General features: G+C 51.7%; 1 protein-coding gene across 1 annotated transcript; it reads right to left on the reverse strand.

Annotated features, from left to right (window-relative positions):
- Nucleotides 1–4,769: 4,769 nt before the first annotated feature.
- Nucleotides 4,770–26,429, reverse strand: LOC100903800 (protein couch potato). Its single transcript, XM_018640370.2, has 9 exons — nt 26,355–26,429; nt 12,930–13,061; nt 12,634–12,696; nt 11,877–12,045; nt 11,110–11,112; nt 7,129–7,250; nt 6,209–6,377; nt 5,045–5,136; nt 4,770–4,871 (listed from the first exon to the last, which is right to left on the reverse strand). Exons 1-9 carry the CDS (start codon nt 26,427–26,429, stop codon nt 4,770–4,772), a joined length of 927 nt encoding a protein of 308 aa, XP_018495886.2.
- Between the last annotated feature and the right edge of the window lie 817 nt (nt 26,430–27,246).

Raw genomic sequence — 27,246 nt, forward strand, 5'->3', positions numbered from 1 at the left:
TGGAGAAAGAATATATTCGGGTAGACTTCCAATACCCCGCCGTGATATGAGCAGAATCGAGATCCGCGATTCCCCCGCTGCGGAGAACTCGCGAAGAGCTTGGGAGGAGCCAACCCCCTATGAGAGAGTTCTGATAAAAGAAGAGGTAATTCAAAGTTTTTCATTGAATGACGTTGCGTTGGTTTAGATCTCATGACCGGTCACCTGCTGATCTCGCCCGTGCGCTCAGAGTGTCAGAGTTTCAAGTCCGCCCTAGAGCCTTTCTTGAACCATTGAACCAGTTAACGTTGGTCGCGTTTCTATTACTCCCGTATTCTATTTCTCGCATCATTCCAGAGTTATCGGTCGCTTGCCTGATTTCTCCTTAACTCCATCATCATGATGATCATCGTTTTTTCGGTTGTATGTCGTCTGTGTGCGCTATAAGAAATCTCTGCCGCCGTTAACGTTGACGCCTTCAGCACCTTAAATTTCGCGCGGATTTGTTCTAGCGGATTGAAGTCGCGAATGATTTTTTTTTCGTTCCCTTGATCTGCGTTCCTCTCGTCGGAGTTTGAACTTTTTATCGTGCTCTAATGTCGTTTATGTCTCGAGGACACATTTCGACGAGAATGGATGTCGGCCCAAGCCGGCGGCGATGTCACGCCGCCCGTCGCCGTCTCATTTTTCGAGCAGGCATCATACAAGCTCTACGAGGCCTCGTGCTCGTTCTACCGCCGAATGAAATTCTTAGAATGTCGCCGTGATGAAGTCGTTGGCTGCTTTAAACCAGTGGTGCTGCTGCCGTTGTTCTTGGTGAAGACGTTCTATCTAACGAGTTCAGAGATCCCGCTGCAGTTTTCGCTTTGTACATACGTTACTACAACATGTCCGTCGGTCCTTCCAAGTATCGTTCGATCAATCGATCAATCAACGGCTCAATGGATCGCTCCATCGGTCGATCAATCGCTCGACGTTTTTCTACCGTATATGTCAATCTACAAAAATCGCCGTAGCTCGATTGCACGTCGAGTGCCAGCGTGCCGACGGGCTGACGTTCCTGCAAGGTCAATCAGTGGATGGCTAAGCACATACACACCGCACGTTGACCGTGAACCACGTAAAGAAGGCCGCTTTTCGAGCTCCGGCGTTCAAACAATGTCTCCATCAGGATTGCAATGACAGCATGATGGGACCGGGAAGGACAAAGAGAAGACAAACTCCGTCATGTTCGAAGTGCATCGCCACGAGTTCTCATGGTCTGAGCTAAGATCGTGCACAAGGATTACCTCTTGGATGGTCGTGCTGTTAGCCTCCGACTTCGCCCGAATGAGGGCACAGGGCTGATAGAAATCGGAGGGAAGAGAATTGGGCTCCCGGGCTGACTTACAGTCGAATACAGAGGAAATCGGAATGTATCATATCAGCGTTTCAGATCCGTTTTTACGCACGGGGCATACGAAGAACACGCCGATGGAATGTTGAGAAGCCTGTCCTGGAGTTCTCGGGACTTAAGTGCACTCAGTATATGTTATACTCAACAGCTCCGAGAGCCCGTAATCAGTGAATATTATTTGAGCACGGGAAGTCAGACGGTTTCTACTTGATTTCCTAATTTCACGTTTTCTTCTCGTTCCTCGGTTCTCGTCACGCTGCTCATTGCTCTGAGTCAATACTGACTTGCCGATCTGCTTACTGGTCCTTAATATATTTCCATATGATTATATCTGAAACGGGCAGCGCTGGGTCTGAAACGACCCCGCTCAACGACGTCTTCTTTGTGTAAAGCAAACGTTGGTTTCAATCATTAGTCGCCGGCGATCACGAATACCGGCCGGATTGATATGATACAATAAATAATTGTGTTTTTTAAATACTGGTTATCGTAATAAATAATCGTATCAATCGTAATAATCGGAATGATGAATGGAAAAAGGAACAGACTCTCTGATACGAGGGTTGCTGCTAGAATCATCATCATCAGGATGAAGGTAAAATGATATCAAATACTGTCGTCGATAATGTCGCTGGTGTAGATCGGTCGGGAGATCTGTTTCAAGCTGATGAGTCACCGATTATTTATCAAAGAGAGTTGACGGAGCAGTTGACAAACACAGTCATATCTCCGACGTTATCTCCGGCCATTTTCGACCACTATGCTCCGGCTAATAATCCCGTGGTTTAAAATCATATCACAGAGTCGGCGATATTCTGAACGGGCCATAGATTCTTGCATCAAAGGCTTGCATCAAAGGTCGCCCAAACGACATGGGTAACCGCGCCAGCTGCGGACGAACACGCCACCGGTACTGCGGGCCTCAACCCGAGAGATCTTCGACTCGCACTGTAGCTATCATCATCGTCATCGAAACTCGAGCTCTTCAGTCTACGTCGTTACAAATTCATTTACCCTTTTCGCTGCCAACCAGAGGATATGTACGTGAGTTCGCCACCAATGATCGCAAAGGGTTTTCAGGCTTGCGGGCCGCTCGGGAGGCGCGGGACGCTCTCTAATCAAGGGCTGTTTGGTCCACAGATATCAACATGTAGATCGGCCATCACCGAACCTTTGAAAGTGAAGTCCGAGAATTATTGCGTCGAATAACTCCCATTCATGGTAATGAACGTGGTCTCGCCCATCATCAGTAATTGTAGGTTCGCTGATAATGCCACATAGGTACAGTGATATTATTCAGAGGAATATGGTCAATGATGATGAGATCCCAACTCGTATTAATTTATCTACAGGTGACAGCGAGCGAAAATCGGGAAATCAATGCGGAGACCTCTTCAATAGAGATTTAAAGTCCCGGCTCTCAGAGGCTGCGGTAGTCCAGACTTTCATCTTTCCAAGTCGCGCTTGTGATCCATTGAAGCGGGTTCTTTCGGAGGAGTGAAAACTCGCTGTCCGAATCGTATTCCAGAGAGGTTTTGGTAGAGTGCGGCAGAAAGGAACGCACAAATTGTACACGGCCTCCCGGCCGAAGAGGTCTTCCCCGAAATTAATGAGTTTCAAAGTTCTTTCTCTAGGTTATTGCCAACAAGAATGATTTAGGTATCGATGAGACATGTCGATGAATTTCCGTCCATACAACCAGCCGCGGTTTTCTCCCTAGAGATGCTATCACCGCTACTAATGCAACGCAACCTGCATGGGCACCGAGCATTGGTTGAATGTACATACATATTTATATATATGATGACAGAATGTGTGTTTCGTAAATGTTCGTATGCATGTATATGTCCATGTATGCATGTCAACTGTACGACACACTGTCCAGATCATCTCGTTCGATGAGCCGTTCATATAAGGTATACTGTATAATCACGTCGACGCGTTGCATCACGCGACGCAGCTCGGCGCCCGCAGGCGTTGTGGGTTCTCATCCGTGAATTGGTCAGTAGCTTGAGAGTAGGTCATTACGATTTAGACGATCGATAAATGAATAGTTAGCTTGAAAGGTCGACATCCGTCAGGTCGTTTTGATGAGGAGCATCCGCTCGCGGGATTCGGGGAAATAATCCACCCCCACCCAGTCAGTCAGACAGCGCCTTCGGGAGGTCCGCGTCGATGCTATCTGTTCGCATTTGATAATGCTCCGGAGGAAAGTCCGAGCGAGCGTATGATGCTGCTCCCACAGGTGCATCGGATGTCGATTCAGTAAAACGACGCTTATGCTTCATAGAAATGGAACACAACAGCAAATTCAACTTCTGTCGTCGTTCGCATCCATTGGTCCAAAACTCGCGACGGCGGCGCGGTGGTGATGCTCGACGAGTCGACGCGGAATCCATTCGACGAATGACCGCGGAACAACGAGCTTGCCGACTCGAAATCGAGCAAACCGACCGCTTGCCACTCTTTCCTAATCGTCCGCCCATTCGCTCACTCGCCTGCCTTACTGTCAGAGATTTAACGCGATTTATATGTTGCTAGCGTTTGGAGGCTCGCGTCTTGACTCTTGAACCACTGAGAGTAAGGCTCAGATATATCGCGCTTGATTGTATCAAATACTGATTGATTGATTGATTGATTGTTTGTTTGATTGGTCTCCCTCTTGTTCAACACCACAATAGAGCTAAGATAATAATGGTCTTCGCCGCAACGCAGGATTTACATTCACAGCTCCGATGACGAGTAGCCTTCTTGTTAGGCTGATTACGAATCGCCGGCAATCACCCGGCGGCCTCTCACCCTTCGAGACGCGATTGACACCTTCCAACTGCGTCTCGACTCGGTTCGAAAGAATGCTCTGATATTTTTTCGCTCAGTATCGATGTCTACCCCAGACCGTCTCTGCCACCGAAATGCTCAAGTCCGATAATGCTCGAGGTGCCTACAATTCACCAAGGATTCCATCTGACTCTAACCACTGGGTTCGGAAATTCATTGAATTCGGAATAAGAGACATCGTCTCCGAAGAAAAAGCAGCGAGAAGCCCAGGGACGGCTAAACGTCGCGAGTATAGGTACGATCGATTCTTAACTCGTTAGCTCGAAGCTGATACGAAAGAGAAGCGAGGAATTCGAATCCAACGGGCTGAGTTTCCCAGAGTCCTAGAGAGTTGCTCTAAAGAAGAATTTGATTGAGAGAGGAGAATGAGGACTACTCAGCGTACTTTCAGGAGCCAGATGAATTCTTCAGTGAAAAGCTCGGAGCCAGTGAATTCAGTTGGGTACTTGGCCCGTCAAACAGGGCACGTTGTACTGGACAAACACGCTCACGCGGTTCGTAGAAGTAGCAGCTAGCGGCTATAGGTCGCAGATACAACGTTCGTTTGTGCAGGCGATTACCTAACGAATCTATTCGGGACATCGTCTTGTTGCACACCGGACAGCGAAGTTATGTTCGGCGAGAGAGAGGTTACACCAGGGTTGGATCCTGCGGCTGCCTGCTTGAAAAAATAGCTCTTAGTTTAACTGCCCGGACCACAAGGAGAATCCATAGCGATCGAGGAGAATCACTCTCGCGGACCCTCCCAGTGGACGGAACCCTCTGGCGATCTGTCGAACGGTAGCTCGCCCTGCGAGACTATCCGCGGGATCGAAGGGTTTATCTACACACCTGAGCCTGGAGGCAAGCGAATCGCACAAGCTGAGCCTGATAGTTTTCCATAGCGGCAGCGGCTAGTAGTGCAGCCTGTTGTTGACTGGATGCTGTGGAGACAAAACACTTACGTTAGCCAGCGGAAGCATTTATCGGTCCATTGTTTCCGAATAGTCCGCACGCGCCGACCGATTAACTCGTAGCAAAACCCTCACACTCCGGGGTAGACTCGACAAGTCGTGTGATTATGGAAATGAAGGGATCCGATTGACCGAGCTCGGTTTGAGCCGCAGTTGCAAGCTTAGCGGAAAGAATATTGTCCCGAGTGAATGTGTTTCTGTCCTTGTAAGGATGCGGGGAACTTTCCGAACAGAGGCTCGCCGATCACTTGAGTTCCCTGCTGTATTTCCAAATTCGGCCTCATTGAACCATCTTCCGCGACGAACGTCCTTTCCTTGCGCCCTCTCATCCGACTCGGATCTCTCCTCGCCAGCTTAGCCTAAGATTGGACTTTGCATTCGTCATTTGACAGAGGACGGTCTTCGAGACTTCGATGGATGACGGCCGAATACACTCTATCTTATCAGCCCAGCTTCGGTCGCCGACAGATCCAGAGCGGCGGTTCACAGGGAGTTTCGGGAGTCGCAGCCCAGAAGCGTACTCCGATCCTACGATCCTACGATTTACAGGATTAGCGCTCGAGGAGTCGCGCGGAAGAAGCGGGTGGTGAACGGATGTGTTCCCGACCCTTGATGAAAACGGTACGGAGGACAATTTTCTCGGGACTTCGCCAGCGGAGCTCCGATAACGTGTCGAAATACGAGAGCTTTTGACGAAGCAAGACAGACTCTTGTTCTCTGGCTCCTCCAGCATCAGGATGGCTCGTCCCGGTGGTGCTCCGTGTGAGCCTTTCAACTACAGCATAGACCCTCGTATAGGAAAATAGATCGGAACCACCGCGTTCTGACCGAGAAACTCAGGGACAATACGATTGAAGAGATGCAGTCGACCTCAGTTACGAATCAAGCCTCGGAAAGCAGTAGTTCGTGACACGGGAGCGCTGTTGGCGGGAAATACCAACGCACGACTCATCATTGCACGGCTCGGAAATCATCGCCACCATCGTGAGCGACGGTCTGAACAGGATCCATCGAGCGTAGAGTGAATGGGAGTACTGCTCACCAGAGTTGATCTTGCTCGAATCGGGCTGTCCTGGCCAGAAGTTGTTACCGGGATTGGCGGACATGGAGCTGAGATTAGTCGCGGTGCTCGTAGCCTGAGCCTGTGAAACAGAAGCAGTCGGCTGAGTACTCGCCTGGGCCGTGCTAGCCGGGTAGTAGAAATGGTGCGGCTGAAACAAGACAATATAGCATGTTGGCGGCCAGCAATACGTGCGGAGGTGAAAGCTTTCCATGGTCAGAATTCGCATCATTCACATTCTCTCCAAGTCTCTCTCTCTCTCGGTCCTAGAGCTCCCGACGACAGGCTGCTCTGGGGCATGTCGAGGGTTTCTCCCCAAAGTCATTTAAAGGATTGGTCCTATACTTCGAGGCTAGGAATCGTTTCCGAAACGATCAGGAACATCGAATTCTTTCTTTATGAATCTCCGAGTGACCGAGCTGAAGTGACCACGAGAGAAACGGACAGACGGGAAGGATCGAAGCTTGTCCCCTTCGCTTGGAACAATAAAGCAGCTCTGAGAAGGTATGCGGATGCGAAAATTTCTCAGCCATGCCGACACACGTATGGGAAGCTAGGTGGTTCCTAATAAAAACGTGCGGCCGTCACTTGGGAGGCGATTGGGAAGATCTTGACAGAATTTACAGCGAGTCCTTCCGTTTCCCGATGAGATTTTCGAGCTCCCAGATATCCCCGAGACCCGGGGACACACGGTACAGGAAGATCATGGGAGCGAGAAAAACGGACTCGCTTGCCGGGAGATCTACGTTGTTTCTTCATGAACCGTCAAGAATCCCTCTTTTCGACCGAGCAAGGAGACTTGTTCCGAGAGCGTTGAAATAACTCAAGATGACAGACGAAAGCGAGTGAAGGAAGGAACGGAATCATGATATCCGAGAGCCTTGTAGCCTTCATGTACTCACCGGCAGCTGGGCATGAAGAGCCGGATGCATAAGAGCCGCGGAGTGCAGGCCCGAAGTGATCGGGACCTCAGCGTACGATAACGGGTGTGGCCACTCAGATGGTAACAGTGCAGCTCCAATTTCTGAAAAGCGCTTCGTAAGGAAAGCTGCGAATGATTGTAGCGGTGCAAAGGATTCAATGTGGTTTCTTCTTTGAGGGGGTTTTTGATGGGGAATCGCACAAAAAATCTAAAGTATTTTCCCTTGCGTGCGAGACAACAACGACATGAGCATCGACAACAACAACAATAGCATGAACATCTTCATAATCATTAACAATAGCAACAACAAAACCCACCGGTGACGGGTGGTAGGAAAAAAAGAAAAACAGGTGCTAGGAGTTTTTGTGCAGGTGCCCGGTCAGCTGGTTCTCCAACGGCTCTGCGCTCTCGCAGTTGGAGACTTGCGGATTTTTTGTGTGAACTTTCTCGAGTGTTTGTGCGACGGATTATAATCTCTTCTCCATCATCCTCGTGGTATTCGAGTGATAATTATTTCTCCAATGACATCCTTGACCGGGTCTGAATCTGGGTTCAGCACACGGAAATGCTGAAATCCTATAAGTGATCCGACCAGCTGACCGCCACGTCTTGGAGGGAAGCAGCCACTCGTGTGTCTAAACGACGGTGTCATAAAAAAAAAGGAATATCCACCACGCTCAAAAGTTGGAGTATTTTTTCGTGGGATATCAAGTAGAATCTACGAAGTTGAATTCGGGCCTCAGTTCGGATTCCGTGGATCCGTCTATCAAGGTCCCTCTTCTAAGCGAAAGTTTTCTAGCTCTCCGAATTTACGCGCGATTAAGTTCGACTCTTCCTATAGAAGTCTCAAGCGTGAACACGAATTTTCTTCTTCATCCTTCGCTGAGGCCATAGTATTAGAATGACTAATAAACTAATGTAAGCCAGTCTTGAGGGGGAATGTCATTTGTTCGAAGCGGCTGATGGGTGCCTTGGGGTGTAGTGCGTAAGGAGACCACTGCAATTAGTGACGGACACGCACGTATCCAGCACGTATCTAGAAGGCTTGTGGTAGAGAATTCACCGCGACTGAAATCTCGGAAAGCTCAGACCCGTATCCCGAACATCGACACCAGTAACAGCAAGACGTCTAGGATTTAGACGCCATTCAGAGGAAAATGAGAGTGGGGATCGATCCCGAAGAAATTCAGCCGAGCCGACGACACGGAATAATAATTTCTGTTTCTTTCGGCCAGCTCTTTCTCCCGATTTTCGCGACAGGCTTGTCCCGCGTCGATAGCTACGGGAGGCGAAAACACCGACAGACAGAAGAACAAGAATCTGAGCTCATTCCGAACTCTAGATCACTGATGCTGTTCTACATACTAGCCGGAGATGTTGAACGTTAGGTAGATATACGTAGGTGTCAACGTAGACGGCTCTATACTATGTGGTGGGGCCTGCGTGAATGGAAGACATCGAAAGCGTTCAGCCGCGTATGACGCCTGGACGGGAACCTGCTTCGGAATTCCGTTGGAAGCAGACATTCGTGAGTAGGTACAGGAGGGTGAGTAGAGAGGAAGGATCAGCGCTTCGCCAACATCGTTCCGATCCGCCACGCGCCTGGTGAGCTTGACGATATTCCTCATCGGCCGCCGTCGATGACTGTTCCGAAGATGAGCAGAAATTGCGTAATTTCATCGGCACGAGAAGCAAGACGGAGTTCAAGCTCAGAGGCTTCCGCCGCGACCAGCAGCTTGCGGAGGAGCATTGTCGCAGTCGCAGGAGAGGAAAGCCGTCGCAGCCGCGCTCAAAGAACGATCTGCAGACACTATTCTGAAGAGAACCGCGGACGTAGTCGTCGCCCGAAGACTCGATTCCGGAGTCCTGATCGGACACTTCGTGCGCCTGCGACGTCGTGAACTATCCGGGGCTTCAATTTCGTCTCGCCGAGTACCAAGTGGAGGTGCGGAGTGGAATGTGCTTCGGTGAAGGGTGAATGGATTTGGAAATCGTGTGATAGGTACTCGCGGACGTTTCATCGGTATGCTCCGCTCGTCACAGATCCAGAGGTTTTGCGGGAAGATCGGTTGATCCTCTCTCAGAACTGGTCGACTTCGGGCTGGCTGGCTGATTGGCTGGATGCTTAGTAGGTGGAGAGCCGACTGTGGCCGGTCAATTTGGGAACCGGTCAGGGTCGGGGCCGATTGGAGCGGAAAGTGTTGATAACAAGGCCAAAAGAAAATTGTGGGGATCGGAGTGGTGCGAGAAGTCTGAATGATAAGATGGAAAACAAGTTCATATTGGGATATATTCAAGAAGATTGTGCAGGGTGGTGTCGAAGATCGAGTCGGATGGAGCTACCTGAATCGGTGCGTTCCGAGTATGGGCATGAAAATCGGACAGAAAGGAAATTCTAATCAAGGAGAATAAAAATAGATTTTAAGGTGCCGGGGTTGTGAGCCGGGGTGAGCCGTGTTCGGGGTGCCAGAGATATCGGCTTGCGTTTTCAGCGAGAACGGTCCGGTCGAAGGGGAGACCTTGCGAAAAATTCGTGCCCAGTGGGTTTCAGCGTGAAGTGTCGAAGATGTGGTACACCGGCTTGGAGATCCTGACATCATCAAGATCATCACGGAGGCCAACGAAGAAAATCTCAGCGCATCGCCATATTTTAGTAATGAATTCCATCATCGAGGGTAAAGTACCTTGGCCGTGATAGGACTTCCGTGGTCTTCGGCATTGTTTCGGCAACGTGTCTCGTTACCAAGCTCTTAGTGGGTCGGTCGTGCGGTCGGTTGGTCGACCGACGTCCCAGTCACTCATCCGGGCTTCGAGCTTGAGGTCTCTGGATCGTCGGTGTCATTCATAACTTCTGAGATGGCGTGTTGATCGTGGAGTTGGCAACGTTGACGACGACAGCGATAGACTATTTTGTTCTTCACGAAATTGACTCTCTCAATCGGAATTCAAGCTTCTCGATTTGGAAATATTGAAATCGGACGCCGTTGTACGTGAAGGACCCTTTGACTTAGTAACCTACGTAGTCGAGTCCGAGTTCTCTTCGGTAGTTTCACTGTATGCCAGGCCCCCAATTCACATTATGGGCCACGGTCGGATTCCGATCGGAGAACAACTGTGCGGTCAATGCCGAGGAGTCGCGAGGGAGCCATGACTTCCCGGCACCCTTATCCGAGTGAGCGTATCCCCGTTTCGATTTTTTTTCTAGAGTCTCAATTCTGTAGAGAGTAGAGATATCCGCGCTCATCGCGCCAAAGTGAAAGACCCAGATCAGAACGGGAGCTTGAACAACATCAGGAGCTCAGAGTACAACTTGTTGACCGCGAAATGTATTTTCCTTTCTATTTAGCCGGATGGCGGATGGGACCTTCGTTCAGATTGGAACTCTTGATCGGGAAAAATCCGCAGCCGGAGCCGGGAATCGCAAGAATCGGGAGTATTTAAGCAGTTGAAAGACATCGCCATTCACGAGCCAGGCGCTTCCTTGCTTAGATGTGGCATTCCGCCATTAAAGCTACATCACATCATTGGTCAGAAGTCAGTCATTGTATAAATCTGCTTCAAGCTGCTTCACTCCGAGTTCATGTCAACAAAAATCTGAGCGGATCGGTTCGCCCTGGAGACAGGAAGCTTGATCGTTTGAGAGAAAAGACCCGTCATTTCGTTGACTATCGTCCCACTCCGAAAGCGATCGCCGTATCTCCGTTGGACCCGCGCTTCTCAAATCATTTCAGGTCCTGTCTGTGACTTGAAGTACGCCCAGTATAATCAGAGTACTTTGAGTCAACAGAGCGTCATCATTTTGTACGATTCCGCTCGATTTCGTCGCTTCGCGATTCGCGATGCGAGCATGAACCATCGGAAAATGCTATACTACCGGGATACGTTAAGAAAACTACATAGTACCTGGGCACAACCCAATGAGAATTTCTGCGATATGTCTACGATATTTTTGAGATCTGACCCTCTTTCGTTCGCGTCCGTTGTGTATCCTACTCCGCGCAGAGACGGGAAACCGAAAACCCATGAGAGGGTCTCGGAGTACCGCGCATGACTAGAGCATTAAAAGATATCGATTTTATGATTGACTTAGGAGTCATCAAGCTTTGTTCTATCGGAAGAAAACGAGTATCTATCCCTGACGTCACACCGTCAATTGCAGGGGTAATCAGCGGCTGAGTAGAGTATGGTACAATTCCGAGGATCGGATCGATCCTCCTAGATCCGTGGTCACTTCGCGTTTCTTCGTATCGGGTATATATTTTTTTCCACGATCATCGTTATTGCTTTCAATATGCATGAGATTTCTTCGGGTTTCGTCCGTCCCCCTCCTCTTCAAACGAGAGGTATCGGGGATTTTTCTATATGTATAACTGGATTTACAGGCACGGGGAAAATCAACTCCATGAGATCCATGATTCCTCGTGCATCACAGAGGTTCAGACTGACAACCAATTGCGCACTCGCATCATACGTAGTTGAATAGCGCGAGGGAATACGTATGAGCGACGTCGGCGTCGACAGAACCAGGGAAAGCGATCCTGGGAAGATGATAGGGGGAGGCATCGTGTGCGAATCTTAGGCCTCTTGACGACGATCGAGTCAGCCAGGTACGATGGAGTACGGGAGTCAATTGGAAACGTGGTCGACCTCAACTGTTTCCTCATAGCATAGGATAGTACAGAGGAACACTGTAAACTGAAGAATTCATGAATGGCTCGAAGTACTCACGGCCTGTGAGAGGGTGCAGTAGAGTCGCTGGATGAGCGGCTCCGGCCGAAACTTGTTGCAGGCCTACAGCGCCCTGGTTGCTTTGTTTGGGTTTCGACACTTTTGTGTTTGATTTTGCGAATTCAAGACGAATAGTCTGCGGCAGGTCGGGATCGAAGCGCACGCCTTGCTGCGGGACGGCATGAAAAGAGTCGTGTTAGTTCTGCAGCGGCTGTACGTCTGCTCTTCTCCATCGATGAACGAACCATTCGAGAGCGCGGAATCGAAGACAGGTACGCAAGAGAGGAAGCGCAAAGTCACAAGCAGTCGGTCATCGGAGAGCCGACACCGAATCGAAACCGTCAGATAGGGGAAGAGAGGATACGATCGCCTCAAGCTCAGCTCGAGCCAATTGTAATCGCAACATACAATTCTCGTGGCTCGATTCATTGCATTCGACTGAAGCTACGGAAATGGGAGCTCTGCGACGTATGAGTTCATGTAGAAAGTTTTGCGGTTCTACTATCAGATCAACGATTTCCGGGAGAGATGGACCAGCTCAGGTGCTGGACACTATCGAAGAACGTTCTTCCGTCGCTGGAGCGCCCGAACCAGAGATTGCATTGGGATTACTTGTCCTTCGACCGCCGATCGTAGATTCTCATGTGGCGTTCAATTTAGGGTCTTTCGAGTAGATCCTGATTATTCTACGTGAGCCGATGCTCTGAGAGGATTAAGCGTCGCGTGTCGGAATTCCGGTTTCCGAAATTCAATTTACCTGCAGTTCTTGTTTAGCAGCTTCGGCACCAGCCCTGGTCGAAAATGTAACGAATCCAACAGGCTGTAAGAGAGAAGGAGTTTAGCGTGCGGAATAGATCAATTCAATAAAATGAGAGTCCGAAAATATCTGGACTCAAATCTCCCTCGGCGGGTTTCGAGATGTCCATGATCGCGCTCATTGAGGGGTGAGACGGATGCTCCAGAGAGAGTCTCTGGGGAATTTATGGCTTCCGGAAGGGTGGGGTCTCCCCATTAAAATCGGGATCCGCGGGGTCGGATCTCCCCGATACTAACCGAAGAGGTTTTTCCGTTTTTAGAGGTGACTTTCAAGAGAGATCCCTCGTATCCTTTGTACGCTCGGAATAAGAGGTATAGTTCACGCGGTTTCGCATCCATCGGGAGTCCAGATACGAACAGGGTACGGACCTGGAAGGAAGAAAGAGGCTCCGAATGCTAGAGAAAATGACGCTGATTCTCGAAAATCATTCCCTTTGAAGTCGAGCCTAAAACCTTTAGTTAGGTAGCGCATCCCACCCCACTGTAGCCTGAGAACTCGTGATCACTTCGGCCAAACTCGGCGGATCACCCGTTGAATACAAAATACCTAATCGCTGGTGTCCCTCTCATCTCCGTGCCTGATCATGATCAACAGAAAACGCTACAGGCGGGGTCCGCAATTTGGAGCGATGCCGGTGTAAACAACATAAATATGGACTCTCTCCCAATGCATTATGTACGATACAAGTGCGACCACGACGATACAAGTCGACGACCAAAGTTCGGTCTACTGCTTTGCGTCCTTCCACCCTCAGTCTTGCGTTGCTGCGAGGCTTTCTGACGCCGCGAGATCACTTTCAACACATCCGTAGTAAGACCGGCTCGAGAATTAATTCAACGAGTCACTGCATCGTCCCGTCCCGAGAGCCTAGAAATCAATTCCCTCTACACACCGCGTCTGATTTTCGGATCGTGAAATGTCGGGAGAGAGCCTGACAGCCTATGGTCCTCGAAATTATCCCGGAACCAAACTGCTGACTTCGAATTTGAGATAGTTGGATCTCTTCCCTTTCGGACACTCGAACGCTATAAAACCCTGATCCCGGAGTGATTTTCAGTCATGTACCAGCTTTTAGTCGTAGGTGTGGCTCGGAGGAGTGTTCGTGACCAAAGATGACACGCTATTGTACCGCTGTCTCGAACGACCTGACTCCTATTTTCATTCGACCACCGCTGCCGCCACGATGTGTATCAAGATTTCATTACGGAGCTTTTCCTCTCGTCCTATGCATGTTTTCCTCTCCGAATGAGCGGATCCTAGACCTCCGGATTGAATTCATATCGAATCCGAGCCACGATGATCCACTGACTGGTTTCATTGAATGCGTTCACGAGTAGTTGTTGAACACCCACGTCGGTGAGCGGACAACAGCCAGGGGGAAACATCTGCGCGGATTCCGAAGCGGCAGGGAGACCGGTCGAGCAGACGCTGGCCGTCCGCTCAACTCGTCATATGATACAATAGTTGGCCGATAAGTATCTATGAACCGTTGTGAGGCAATCGTTATGTAAAAGCTAGTTGTTGAGTTTTAGCTATGCACTGCGGCCGGGCCGAGCGGCCGTCAGGCTTCGCTCGTTCCAGCTGCAGTCAATGTACGACAACTGAGTCTCGATGGGACCGCCCCATCGGAATACGGTCTGGGAGCGGAATGGGTGAGTGTGCTGCCGGCTAGAGTATGTCTGCTAGGAATCATCTCTTCGTCAACGAATTTTTTCCCCACCGATCATTGTCACTCGACCGTCCGCGCAACGCCTCATTCATCCTGATGCTTCCCAATATTCGCGGGTACAGCTCATTCCGAGGAATAATATAAATCAGAAGAGTCACGCTCGGTGGGCACAGGGGTCTCTTAGACTGCACGAGCATGTAATCAATTCCGGAGGGAGACCCAAGCAGAAATTGTGCGATTCGATGAACAGAAACGACGGGAGTTTTCCACGACCGCTTTCGCTTGATTGGAATTCGTCTCTGTGTTGTTTCAGACGCTTGCCAAGGTCTCTCTGTATCCGAAGTGGAGTCCGTCGTCTGCTGCTCGCCGCCAACCCAGGTACCCTCCGCCCCTCCAATCAGACCCTGGTCTGCTACCCCGTAATTCGGGCTCTGCTGGCGTCCCCCTCGACAACGCTCCTGTCTGCCCGCCTGCAGCCTTCTTTTGTTTAACTACGGGGCTGTGGGTTGGCGGGTTGGTTGACTGGCTGGCTAGGTGGCTGGCTGGCTGGCTGGTTGGTTGGTTAGTTAGTTAGTTAACTCTCCGTGCCATTCTTAGCCATCTTTTGAGCTCAAAGACGGAGATGCTGTGCATTCGTTACGTTTGGCTGAATGGCTCTCTCTTCTTTCATTCATGGACAATCCTACAACGAGCCCGGCGGCAAGGGTCCGACAAGGTGCGCTGACATATCTATCTAACGTAGCAACCAGCTAGCCGATCCATTCGCCTGCTAAGCTGGCATATACGTAAAATGAAAGCCAGGTAAACGGCCCCGTAGAACGTAAGCTAGTCAGCCACGAACGGCAGCCAGGGAGCAAGCGTGGGTCATTTAGTGTCTGCTATGTCGTGCTCGATCGATCTGGCGTTGCCATACCAACTGTACGAGAATCCTAGGGCGCCATGGAGACCACGACGTGGGTCGATAAGAGCGAGCGACAGACCGACACTCAGACGACCGAACTGACGAACCAGCGCTCGGCCAACCCTCCGGTCAGCTTGCCGGTCCTGCGGCCAGAGTCGCTTATCCATCCAGCCAGCCAGCCAGCCAGCCGGCCAAGTCACTCACTCACGCACGCACGTTCACACGCATTCGGAGCGACTTTACGATGGAGGGTAATATCGTCTTGGAGATCGTTCTCATCGTCTAATCGATTCCCTACCGTCAGGACAACACCGTCTGCTGCCGGAAAAGCTGTTTCGAAATCCAATGTTTTCAATCGTTGGACCCCGAGCGTGTGGAGATCCGAATGCTCGTACTCAAGTCCTCTCAAATGGGATTTTTCCATCCATGGAGCCTTCTTGCGCGTCCAGGGAATTCCCCTCGAGCTCCACCAACCTCCCCAATAAGGGGAATTCTCTGTTCGATTAAGCTGGGGTGTGCGATATCCTTCCTTACGATACTTGCTCCCTTCATTCCATAGGTCCTCGCGATTCTCCCTGGATTATGACTCGCGAGGGAGGAGCGCTCTTCTACACGCGGGTCCCGAGTCGACTTGGATCCGGAGCGTCGACACAAGTAGTGTCCCATAGAATGAATTACTTGACTGATGTCATTACCGCACTTAAAACTATTCGTTTCTGTTTGTTCGTTCGCAAAGCCCAGGTGATCGATCGCTGGATCGATCCTGCCGATGCCGAACACGCGGCGGCCGTCGCCTCATGGGACCATTGATGACTTGATCGATTCCAAACTGCGAACCATTCAAACTAGCGAGTCATGGATGCTTTTTATACTGCCACGAAGTAGAAAAAGTAAGCGCACGCGAGGAAAAACCCGACCCTCAGCAGAGACTACATCATGCACCGGGCTGGCGAGTCGACGCATCGATTCGAGAATTCGAATGTCAAAATGATCGGAGGATTCACTCTGTAGAACATCATTCAGAGTCAGCTTGTTGATTTCTTCTCCGCTTCATACACGCTTGGTTGTCGACCGGTTGCTAAGAGGAACTCCTGGTAACAGAGAGACCGTCTGTTGATGGAAGGAGCGGAGTTGGCCGTGGGGGTAGGAAGAGGGGGACGCGGATCGAACATTTCGATTCACTGGTGGCTCGGAGAGCTCCACGAGCAGCGAAAAAGGCACATTTCGAGAACGTCAATAATACTTCTATGGCAACAGGCAACGAATCGGCATAACAAACAACAGAGAAACGATTCTGAATAATGGCAATGGATCACATTCGACATTTTATGCATCGCCATCGCGCCTCCTCACGCTTGAGGTTTTGCTTCGGTCGGTTTCGAAATCTCGATTCGAGTAACTCGTCATCAACGTTTCCGTCTCTTCCCACTCTCCATAGGATCTCCTCGACTCGTTGGGGGTTCGAAATCCTAACCGATCGCTGTTCGGACAGCACGCGGGCCTCCGCAGCTCTGAGCGCCTTTTGGGGTTCTTTTTTTCCGCGCTTTAATCAATAAATTAGTAAGCTTCCCTCCCCGAGGATTTTCCGGTTCTGATTCTTCATCGCCAGTCAGTCGGAGATCGTCGATGCAATCTTCCGATTTAATCTATCCCCAAACAGACCAGAGCTCTTGATTAGCACTCAATTTCCTCATACTTGGGCTCCCCTAGCCCCGAGTCTCTAACTTTGCTCTACGCACCTCCTCTGGCGGCAGCACCAAGTCAGTCAATTTTCTCCAGTTTTCTGCTGGCCGAAAAAACCTCCGATTCGCTACGGAAGCTCAGACTGAATATTCGGACGGGCGGCCGCGAAACCAACAAAATAAAAGAAGAGTCAAAGCAGGAAAAAAACAGAGAAGAGCAAGAAAACATTCCGGTGATCATTGACTCATCATCATCGCCATCATGATGACGACGATGAAGACGGCAACGCGAGAAAGAGAAGAAGGTAGGACCCGAAAAAGTAAGTACTGGCTCCGTAGTGCCTGTTTTCTATGCGAACAAACTCGCTTCCTCTCAAACGTCGCGCCATACAGCAGAATAGGGAGGCGATCGCTAGCCTGACTCGCTGCCTGCCTGCCTGACTGCCGCAGATCGTCTTTCGATCGGCGGCCCGGCAGACGTGCGTTCAGCACCGCATTCAAGTCTTCCCAACGAGTGAAGTCGAGTCAAGACGTTCCGCTCAGAGACGAGTCTAAGATCGTGTCAAGTCACGGCGAAGACCTCTCGCTACGACAATAGGGTTGAATGCCGCTACGAATAAGAACTCCTCAGGAGACCGAAGTGAGCAACGCGGTCGAAGCATGGAATCGACGCCGAATAATGCGTTGCGTCATTCAGATCGAGTGATAAGCGTTTCTCGTGAGACTTTTCTGAAGCAATCGATCTTATCTACATATCAGCCGTAGGTCTCCGAATTTTCGCGAGTTGGAGGAAGCGCACTCGATATGTAAAACTGGATGATCCGAGGCGATGGATATTCTGCTCGAGAGACGGCTTGATCAGAGCATTTACTTCCAAGTAGGGGATCTAACGGATTCCCTCGTCGTAATTCTCGGAGTCATTTCGTTGAGTCGGCCAAGTTCTGCGGTCTCGTGATACGGAAAAGTTCCCTCCTATAATGGTCGTCAAACGATTAAGCGATTACTTCAAACCGTATCGGGGAACGCCTCAACCTTCACCACGCGTCTAGAAGGCGGATGCAAGACGAGCAAGGAACGAGGGTCGCACCACTGAAGGGCGTGGAAACGCAATGAAGACAGCGGAGTCAGCAACAACCGATTCTTTCGACGCGCTCGGCGACATCGTCACGAGGATGACGTCACGCAGTTTTGATCCTCGATGTGGGTCCGTGCGGCTCGGAGCTCATACTGTGGCTTCGCCCGCCGCCCATATCGACTTCTCCGGCAGAATCCCTTAGTGAGCGCCTCCATCTCAGATTCTCTCCGAGTTTACCAAAACACGACCGCATCGCGATGAAAGAACAGTTATCGCGATTCTGTGGAGCGTAATCATTGGAATCGGTCGGATCGGTCGGATCGGCGAGCCGGAGTCGGTGAACTCTTTGGCGTTCTGAATGACACTCGACGGAGCAAGAATTGTCACTTGTTCAGCGCGAACAAACAAGAGGACTCGTGAGTCTCCTTGACACCACCGCCACCTCCGCTCTTCATCCGTGCAGCGAGGCAGGACTCCAGACAGGTAGAAGGACACGACACTTAATTAGATCGGCTTCGAGTTGTTCGTCCCAGTGGGGCTTATGATTTCTCCGGGACTGCGGAGTCGATTTGCGCCCGATAGAGTCCAGCGAAACACATCGGATCCCAATCCATGATGATCCGTCGTTCATCGCTGAACGGACTTGATTTTAGGCTACAGCGCCACAAGAACAAGATCGGGGAGAATGACTGATTGGGAGAACATGTTGAAAGTGAAGACCGAAGACCTCCGTTGTACGAAAACGTTGAACAGCGAAGGGCATCTGCCTGCAGCAGTCATGAGGCCCCGGAAACGGCACTGCTGTTCCACTGTTCCGCGACTGGACCCGACCGGACCGGACGTGTACCCCGACCGTCGGAGCCAACGAAGAGCGACCAAGCAACGGCCGCAGCCGACGTCGCGGCTGTCGTTGCCGCCTCCCAGAAAAGCCTCAGTCCATCAGACTTCAGACAGACGAGCAAAGTTTGCTCACACACACAGAATCGACACTGACTGAGGGGTGCCTCACTTGAATTCAAGGGTAGGAGCCGTCATTCCACACACAATCATTCGGATACTCGAATTGCTCACTCAATGTCGTTTTCTCTCCTAGTCCCGTCGTAACCGCCATCGGAGAGCGACGTTTTTACGCGAACACACGTGACACTCACGTCGCTCCTTCATCGGGAGGGGGCTGCGTGTCCCGGGCGTTTATTCATTCGATCAGGCGATAACTCGATCCCATCTAGTCAACTACTCGAAAAGTGAATCACTTCAAAGTGCCGAATTGTCTGAACGTCTCAACGGAATATGTACCGGCCAAGGAGAAAGCGGATTACCGGGATATCACCGAACTGAGAGACATGACCTCGAGTCCCGCATATGAGGGACCTTTCGTTCTCCATAGGTCCCCACGGAAAAGTCCCCCATCTGATGAGTCCCTTCAGGGACCCTTGCTCCAAGGTTCGAGGTGATCGTCAAATGAATACGAGCTGCTTGCAGGGGCGGGGATTTTCTTGGCTTCAGAGTTCGAGCGGCGGAGTGGCCCACAACGCTCGATGATTGAAAAGTCAACGCTCGGCTGAATGTTGTTGGCGAACGAGTTTACCGCTGATTAATGGCTCGTTCGATTGACAAGCGGAACCTGCGGTAGGGCCTGCAGCCCAGCGAGTCCCGAAGGCCCTGGTCGCGATTTCCTCGCCTCTTCCGACGGCCTTTAGCCATGGCAACTGGAGACGCGACGGGAGGATCACAACACGAGCCAGCCCTAGCGGATGAATGGATGAATGAATGAGGGGACGATGGTTGTCACTCGGTCGGTCGGTCGCTCGTCGAGGTCCATCAAGAGCAATATGTTAACTCCTCACTTGTTCGACAGAAGTTCGGCCGCTGATGTTCCGAGGCCCAGAACCTCGCTCATTATTCAATGCTCTTCGGGTTACGTTCGAGCGCTATCGGGAGAATAAGTCCGTCGCGAATCTGCACGCGAATCTGTCGTCTTGTGCGTGTGTGATTTTTTTGTTATGCTGACGACCCTCCCGATTGTTCCTCGTCCCGATGAAAAATGAGTTCTATCCGTAATTCACCAGGTTCTTTCCGAAGGGCCCGACGGGGTTATGAAAAATATCGCGTATCCAGAAGGCTTTCTTCGACAGAACCCGTGGCGTACGAGGCGAGACTCAAACTTTATGAAATTCACTGGAGTCGACGGATCTCCCCAGGATTCTCGGATCCGACGGAATAGTACTTGGCGAGCGAATTCGTTTACACGGACCCCATGAGAGGTAGGAATCGGCACCGAGACGGCGACGTAGAGGACCGCCAGAGAACAAAACTGATCATTATGATTATAATTCCCTATATGTCGCCTAAGTACTACGATCAAATTATCCTCTTGATCCATATTAAACACGCTGGCTGTTTGTTCTCGTGAGTCGGGAGCACTGCGCCAAATATGCCTGGGCTGATGTGTTTGAACGTGAGAGCGGGACCGCACTCGGCTTCCGTGGGAAGTGTGGCGATCAGCTGCTCCGACTCGGGAAATTCATGACGGACTGCCAGCCAGCTAGTCGGAAACGCATCGTTCACGGATCCCTATGCCTGTGGCTTCGTCTGTCCCATGATATATGAATCCTCAGGAGTCGACTGGGAGCCACCCATCTTCATGCTAACGGAAACGCCAAGTTCCGTGCCTGTACTCGGCTCGGGTTGTTCGACGGATGCCAGAGAATCGTCGAGACGGACGAAAATACTGGCGGACGGACGGACGATCGAGCGAGCGACCAAGCGAAACCGACATGAATGACTCGATGGACTCGATGGACTCGATGGACTCGATAGATACATAGAACACGACTGGAAATCGAGTCACTGGACGAGTGTTTTAACAAGCAGCGGACCGCGAGACTCAACTCGTTACGAGGCGGACACCGCCCATTGCGATCAGCTCAACCTCCGTCGAAACCTCCCAAGACGTGGAGCAGGGTCCAGCTAATAATTCTCCCTTCCCTCCTTGGATCAGAGACCCGCCGTCTAGGCCGAAGCGCTCGCTCTCTCTCTCTAAGTCTCTGCCTCCTTTCCATGTCTTACCAGCACGTGGATTTCCTGCATCGCCTTCCTGCTTGCTCAGCTTTAGGTCGCTCTCCGTTCATATGTAGGCCCCCTCCCAGATCCATCAGCCGACCGCTCTCATTCACGCGGTGAGGTTTTAATTTCTCATTTAAAATCCGGAGTTTGCTTTGCTCTTCTGAGGGACTCGGTCGCTCGAGTTGGTAACACTCTTTCTTTCCCTCTTCCTTCTCCTCCCTCGATACTCTCCTCCGCCGTGGGTTGATGGGGGAAGGGGCATCAATAGAGGCGAGGAGGGGGAGAGGGGGTAGTTTACACAAACGGCAGCAAGGAAAAACTTGACAAGAAGAAACCCGGCACGTCCAAAGGAACACGAGCGATGCGGCACCGCTCGTTCGGTGAAATTCAGCGCGGATTCGAGCACCGACACGCCGTCCCTCGCAAAACATTTACACCGAGCCGATCTCTCTCAGAAACTTGGTCGATCGTCCAGCTGACCATGCGGTCAAGCGGCCGACACACGGAGTCCGAGTTTGGCCGGTAGTCCCGCGTCTCCTCGCATCGACAGTTTCTTGGAAGAGTGAAACAATTGTCAGGTGGACAACAACAAATCGATGAATGAATAAACGGCTGGATGGGTGGATTGTCAACCCTCCGAGCGTCCGACTGACTTGCCGGCCGCTTGGACCGATGGGTGGCGAGTGAATGGCGGCGTAGACCTGAGCGGCGTGGGGATGGATGCGAAACTCCACCCTGCGCACGCCTTACTCCCTCTGGCGTATTGCTGCCGCCGCGGCACGAAAGGTTCTCGGTCGTGGCTGGTCTCGATTCTCTCTTTGCTCTTCGAGTCCCGATCGTCCAGAGGAAGGCAAGGGAGAAGAAAAGGATATGCCGACGGGATCTTCAACGACCCGCACCCCGTTACCTCCGCGTGCTCAAGTTGGATTCTCGCAAGGTCTGGCCTGCTTTCTCTCAGCGGTAGCTCGCTCGTTTGCTGAGCCTGTCGTAACGGCGACCGACAGGCAGAGGCCCTGAATAAGAAGTCGGCGGACTAAACGCCGAAGCAGGCCGAGTTACTGAGTGGCCGTCGAGCGAACGGGCTTTGCGAACGGGAGGGCAGTCGAGCACGCCGATCGACCAAGGGAGCGGCCGCCGGGCTGGGCGACAGGAATAGATTCACGCTCTCGACGCGCTCGAAATATCCACACCCCACACAACGACAAGCAGCACGAGAGGATACCTGCCTTCCTCCCTCTCTGCGCTCCCGGTCCAACCCGACCCAAGCTATCCTGGATCACCTGATTCCCAGGTTCTCGCTAAGGACTGCCGATGAACCCACGGCCAGGCTGACGGCTAAATATACCCGAACCCAAATTAGAAGTTTGCTGTATACGCAGCTGCACCACCAGCTTTGTTCGAGCTCTGGGAAAATCCACCGACGAATATATGTTTCGGCAGTGTCGTGGCATGAGCTTTTGAGGAGAACACTGAGGACAATCTTTGTGGAACTGGCTCTCATGACAAAATCCACAACCGGAGTCCATGCGATTGATGTTCGGATACTCGGAATCTAAGAAATCAGCGATCGAGAACGAGAGGAATCGGAGTGTTCAGAGGAATGACGATACACTCTTCCTTTGGGTTTGCGGACCTCGGGCTCTCTCGCCGGGATGAGATCTCTGAAAAACCGTCTCTCTTCCCTCACCCTCCGATCGAACTCTGCAAATGGCAATCAATGCCGTCGGGATGGCCGTCGTATCCAGATACGTAACTGTGATATGCGCTGATAAACCGTACTGTGATAAATGAGTATACCGATCAAGCAATTTATCGCGCGTATCGATTCGCATCTCAAGACAGATGGTCGCCGCTCTCGATTTCCAGAATGGGACCTATCCCTAGCTCCCTCGACGAGCTTCTCCGAACGATCAAAGGGCGCGTATCAGCGCGTGGTGCGTGGCGAACTCCCGAGTGGAGAAGTCCTCGTTCGGAGTCCCACAGGCACAGGTAGAGTGAGCTGAGTCTGCCAGCCCGTTTTGAGCTGCGGTGAGTTCCCGACTATTGAAGGTCTACGACAGGTGCCGAGGAGCACATCCACATCGGAGAGTGAAGGAAAAGAAAAAAAACAGCAGCTCTTGCGGGGCCCACGCTGGTTCGGGGACACGGCACGCTAAATTTCGAGCGGGTGAGTATCGTCGGAGCCGAAATCCCTGAATGGTCATTTCAGTGAAGAATAAATCCGCGTCCGAGGTCCACGCCGAGCAGCTGCAGAAGAGCGAACCGACTGGTGTATATTTGTCGAAATTCTCGTGCCGGTTCTCGAAGTACCGCTCGAAGCAGCTCGAAACGTCAGCATATCGCGGACGAGAGCCGGAATCAGACTCGACGGCCATTCAGAGACCGGAGCTCACCCGTAACATTCCCGACCTGAGTAGGCCGGCCAAAGCTAACAGCTGGAGTGACCGCAACAGGCAAGAGCGACGGCGGGAGCAACGGCGCATATGTAATTACAATGAAGTCCATTTGTCGACTAGGTTCGCTGACAACAACGACCGTGATGACGACCTCGCCCTGCATTAGACTTATTTCGGATGGCTATGCAGCTACACTCACGCAGAAAAGAAACGCTACACGACAACCGACGGCAGCGAGAACAACAACACCAACAGCAGCAGTGGGGGATCCTGATGAGAGCCACGGATAAAAATAATAGGTCCCGGCGTAGAAATTATTGTTGAAGGCGGATCTTGCATTAGCTGCTGGGTCGAGTGGGCTCTTGGCCACTGGGTCAGCAAGGGTTTGTCCACGGCACTGAGAATCGCAATGGACCTACAACCTGAATTATTCGCGATGCTTTTTCGCCTCCTGCACGCTCGCTCCCAGACAGGCGAGCGTGGGGATGGGTTGTCGGTGGGCTCCAGGTCCCGTTCGCTCAGTCTTAGCTGAGGCTGTCGTGTTGGTGTGTTCGAGTTGCTTGACCCGCTCGAAGATATATTTGGCCGACAGGGGGTGGAGGGGGGTGGGGGGGGGGCGGAAAGGCTGATGGGGATCGGGGCTCGTTGGAGCCGAGGAATATCGGGCCGACTAGGCAGCTAATCGACTGCGTGTTCGCAACTCCAGAACATCTTGCACTGTTGCTGGTCTCAGCGCGCCCGGCGGCCGGCGTGGGCTCGATCGTGCTAAACGCAGCGGGCTTAATATCTGAGTGCGAGCTAAATGAGGAACTCATCGAGCTCACTGCGGGAGCGCCGACGTTGTTGCGACGGTTCCGTTTTGAGCGCACCGCGTTCGACGGGCCCCGGCTCGTTCCCGACTCGTCGAGCTCTGTTTGTTCGAACAGCTCTACGCAGAAGCAGCCGAAAGGGGGGAGGTGGTAGCGATGGCGGTAGCAGCCGAGTTAGGCAATCGTTACGCGCAGAGCTCCCACGAGCACCACCGACTCGAGCAGGAGCGTTCTCCGGTTTTATTTTCCCGTCTTTTCCCCGTCCGAGTCCTTTCCTCCGTCCCGTTCGCTCGCTCGCGCCGTCGTAGCTCGAATATGAGAAGGCCTTCTTTGCCCACAGGCAAATTATGTGTAGGGCAGGTGTGTCTGAGTGCCGCTAAGACAGCCAACTCGAGTACTCAGGAGTTAGCGGCCGACCAACTCTTGTCTCGCAAGTAGAGACACAAGGCGACGATCTCGCCGCTGGCCAACAGTCGATCAGGTAACTCTTTAAAAACATACTCGGCTGCAGGTGCTCAGGCTGATTCCGCTGCTGCTGCTTTGGCGGCTAGCGCTGTACCTGGGACACGGAATTTCACTACAGCGACAAGAGCTGCACTTCATCACTTCGAGCGCGGATAGAGCTCCTGGAGGAATGAGGATTTCGCCCCTCACGGGGCGAAGGTGTACGGTGGAAAAACCAATGTTTATCACTCCGATTCCACGCGAAACAGTCCGGGTTGTGTTTTTTTTTCGTGCGGCAAACGCGTATTACACTCGGCACGCAAAGCCCGAGCTCCATTCAGCTGTTCCACTTATAAGCGTTAATAAACTCGAAGCATCACGCGCTCGATCCTGCACCGCAGCACAGGAAGCGATCTCAATGCCTTGCGTTGCGCCCTCCCCGACCCGGTACCCATCGCATGCATGAGCTCAAAAAGGTGTCCTCGAGCTAGATCCGGTTTCATTCGGAGAGGGCAAGCACTTATTCCTCGGAGACTGAACTGTCAGCTGCGTCCACAATTCCTGGAGCATCCGAGAATGCGTCAATGAACTCGCACATGATCAAGGCCATGACGCTCCGAGCTGGATGGGAGCGAGGCTTTGTCGCCCGTCTCCTCGCCGCCCTCGAGCATTTCAGCTGGGAGCTACGTGGCTTCGTACAGCCTCCAAGGCTGATAGGTTAGGAAATGCTGATCGTATAATATTCTCTTCCCATCCCAGCGACATCGGCAGACAAACGGTCCGCGTCGGTAGGCTAGCAGCTCCGCGCTGATCCGACCGATCGAACCCGTGGTCAGCGCGGGTAGAGACCTTCGTGGGCTCGCCCCTCGGCTCGCTTCCTCTGCGGCGAATTCTCCAAGCTAATCGCCCGATTTCCAGCTGCATACGCCCCCATCCCGCTATTATAAAAAAACGAAGAGAGCCCGGAAAGGAGCGGGCGAGCTCCGGCAACCCATATCTCCAGCATTGAGTGCGAGGGGCGCTCGGTCCCAGGGGCGTACGCAGAGGGGGGGCTAAGGGGGCTATAGCCCCCTCCCATATGGTTTCTTCGTAATGCTGTAGTATAGGACAGAATCGCCATATTGGATTTCAGCCCCATGCGGAGACCCGATCTAGCCCCCCCCCAAGAAAAATCCTGCGTACGCCACTGCTCGGTCCTCGTGCGGGAGGCTGACTCGGTATGAGCATGGTAGCAGAAGATCCCGAAGATACGGAAAAGCCTACGATCTTGTGAAACTGTAGCCGAGGCTCAAACGACCGCCTGGATACCAATTTTGATAGATATTTCGAAATCATGTCATGTCCAATCGGGTCCATGACCTGTTTCCAATCACTGAAGAGTTGCTGTCGAGCTAACGCTGGGATGAGCAAATGTCAGCGCAGGACTCGATGACCAAGGACTCCACTGGAATGCCCCGCTGCTGCCCGGGGTCCGCGCATATACTCCCAATCATGACTATCGAGAATCTTGGATTTGAGAGAACGTATCTCACTCAGAGAATCGCAGCGTAGGCACACTGACGCGCCCTCCATGGGGCTTTGACTACGGTTGATGAACGCTCTCAGATCTGTGAACTCACCTCTTCTTCAGTGTTGACTGAGTCCATGCTCTGACTAAGAGTCATTGGACTTTCGTTAGTTCCGTTAGCAGACATGTCCGGCACTTTGTAGTTGTTGTCGATAAGATGAATTGTTTCTCAAACTGTCGAATTAATTCCTTGTTGTTGAAGCTTCGGAACTATCAGAAGCCGGAACTGCAGCTAAAGTGGTCGTTTCTTCTTTGAAACGTCTTCCCGTGACCGAATCTCGTCGCGCTCGAAGTTTCGGTCGACTCCGGGGCCTCAAGGGTGCCGCTCCGACGATGAAGATGATGAACTGATGATTCCGTTGCGGATGATAGGGATGACCGCGGTGGAGAACGAGTTGAACTTGACGTTGCTCTTTTGATAGTTGCGAGAATGCTACTTTATGAAAATGATGATGACGATGGTGGTGGTGGTGGTGGTTGACGGTGATAGAGTCTAGATCTAGCGAACAAAAACTCGACACGCAGGGTCAAACACTTCGCGGGATTCTAACAACTGGCAACAACTGCGAAGGGTCGAGCCGCTGGAAAGAAGAGAGGAAAAAACAAATCGTTAGAAAAGGTTTCCAGAGTTCCCGTCGCATACATTCGACTCATTCCACGATTCTTCCTGTCTGTTCGCTTCCTCAATCCCATGGAGCTCCTCTGAGAAGTCTGGCCAAAGTCACTAAAGGTTTTCTTCGCTTTCTTTCTTTTTCCGACGAAACTTCACGGAATTCGCAAACCTCGGACCGATACCCGTTCTGAAGTCCGAATCTGATTCTCTCGTGGGATCGAAACACCGATATAACTTTTTTCAAGAATATCAGCCTAATTCGACACTCGTGATTTGTGAAAGAAAACACGCCAACAGGAACCGGTCGCTCAAAGCCGAAAAGCGTTCCGTC

The sequence above is a fragment of the Galendromus occidentalis genome, unplaced genomic scaffold, assembly GCF_000255335.2.
Source record: "Galendromus occidentalis unplaced genomic scaffold, Mocc_1.1 scf7180000077484, whole genome shotgun sequence".
Lineage (NCBI taxonomy): Eukaryota > Metazoa > Arthropoda > Arachnida > Mesostigmata > Phytoseiidae > Galendromus > Galendromus occidentalis.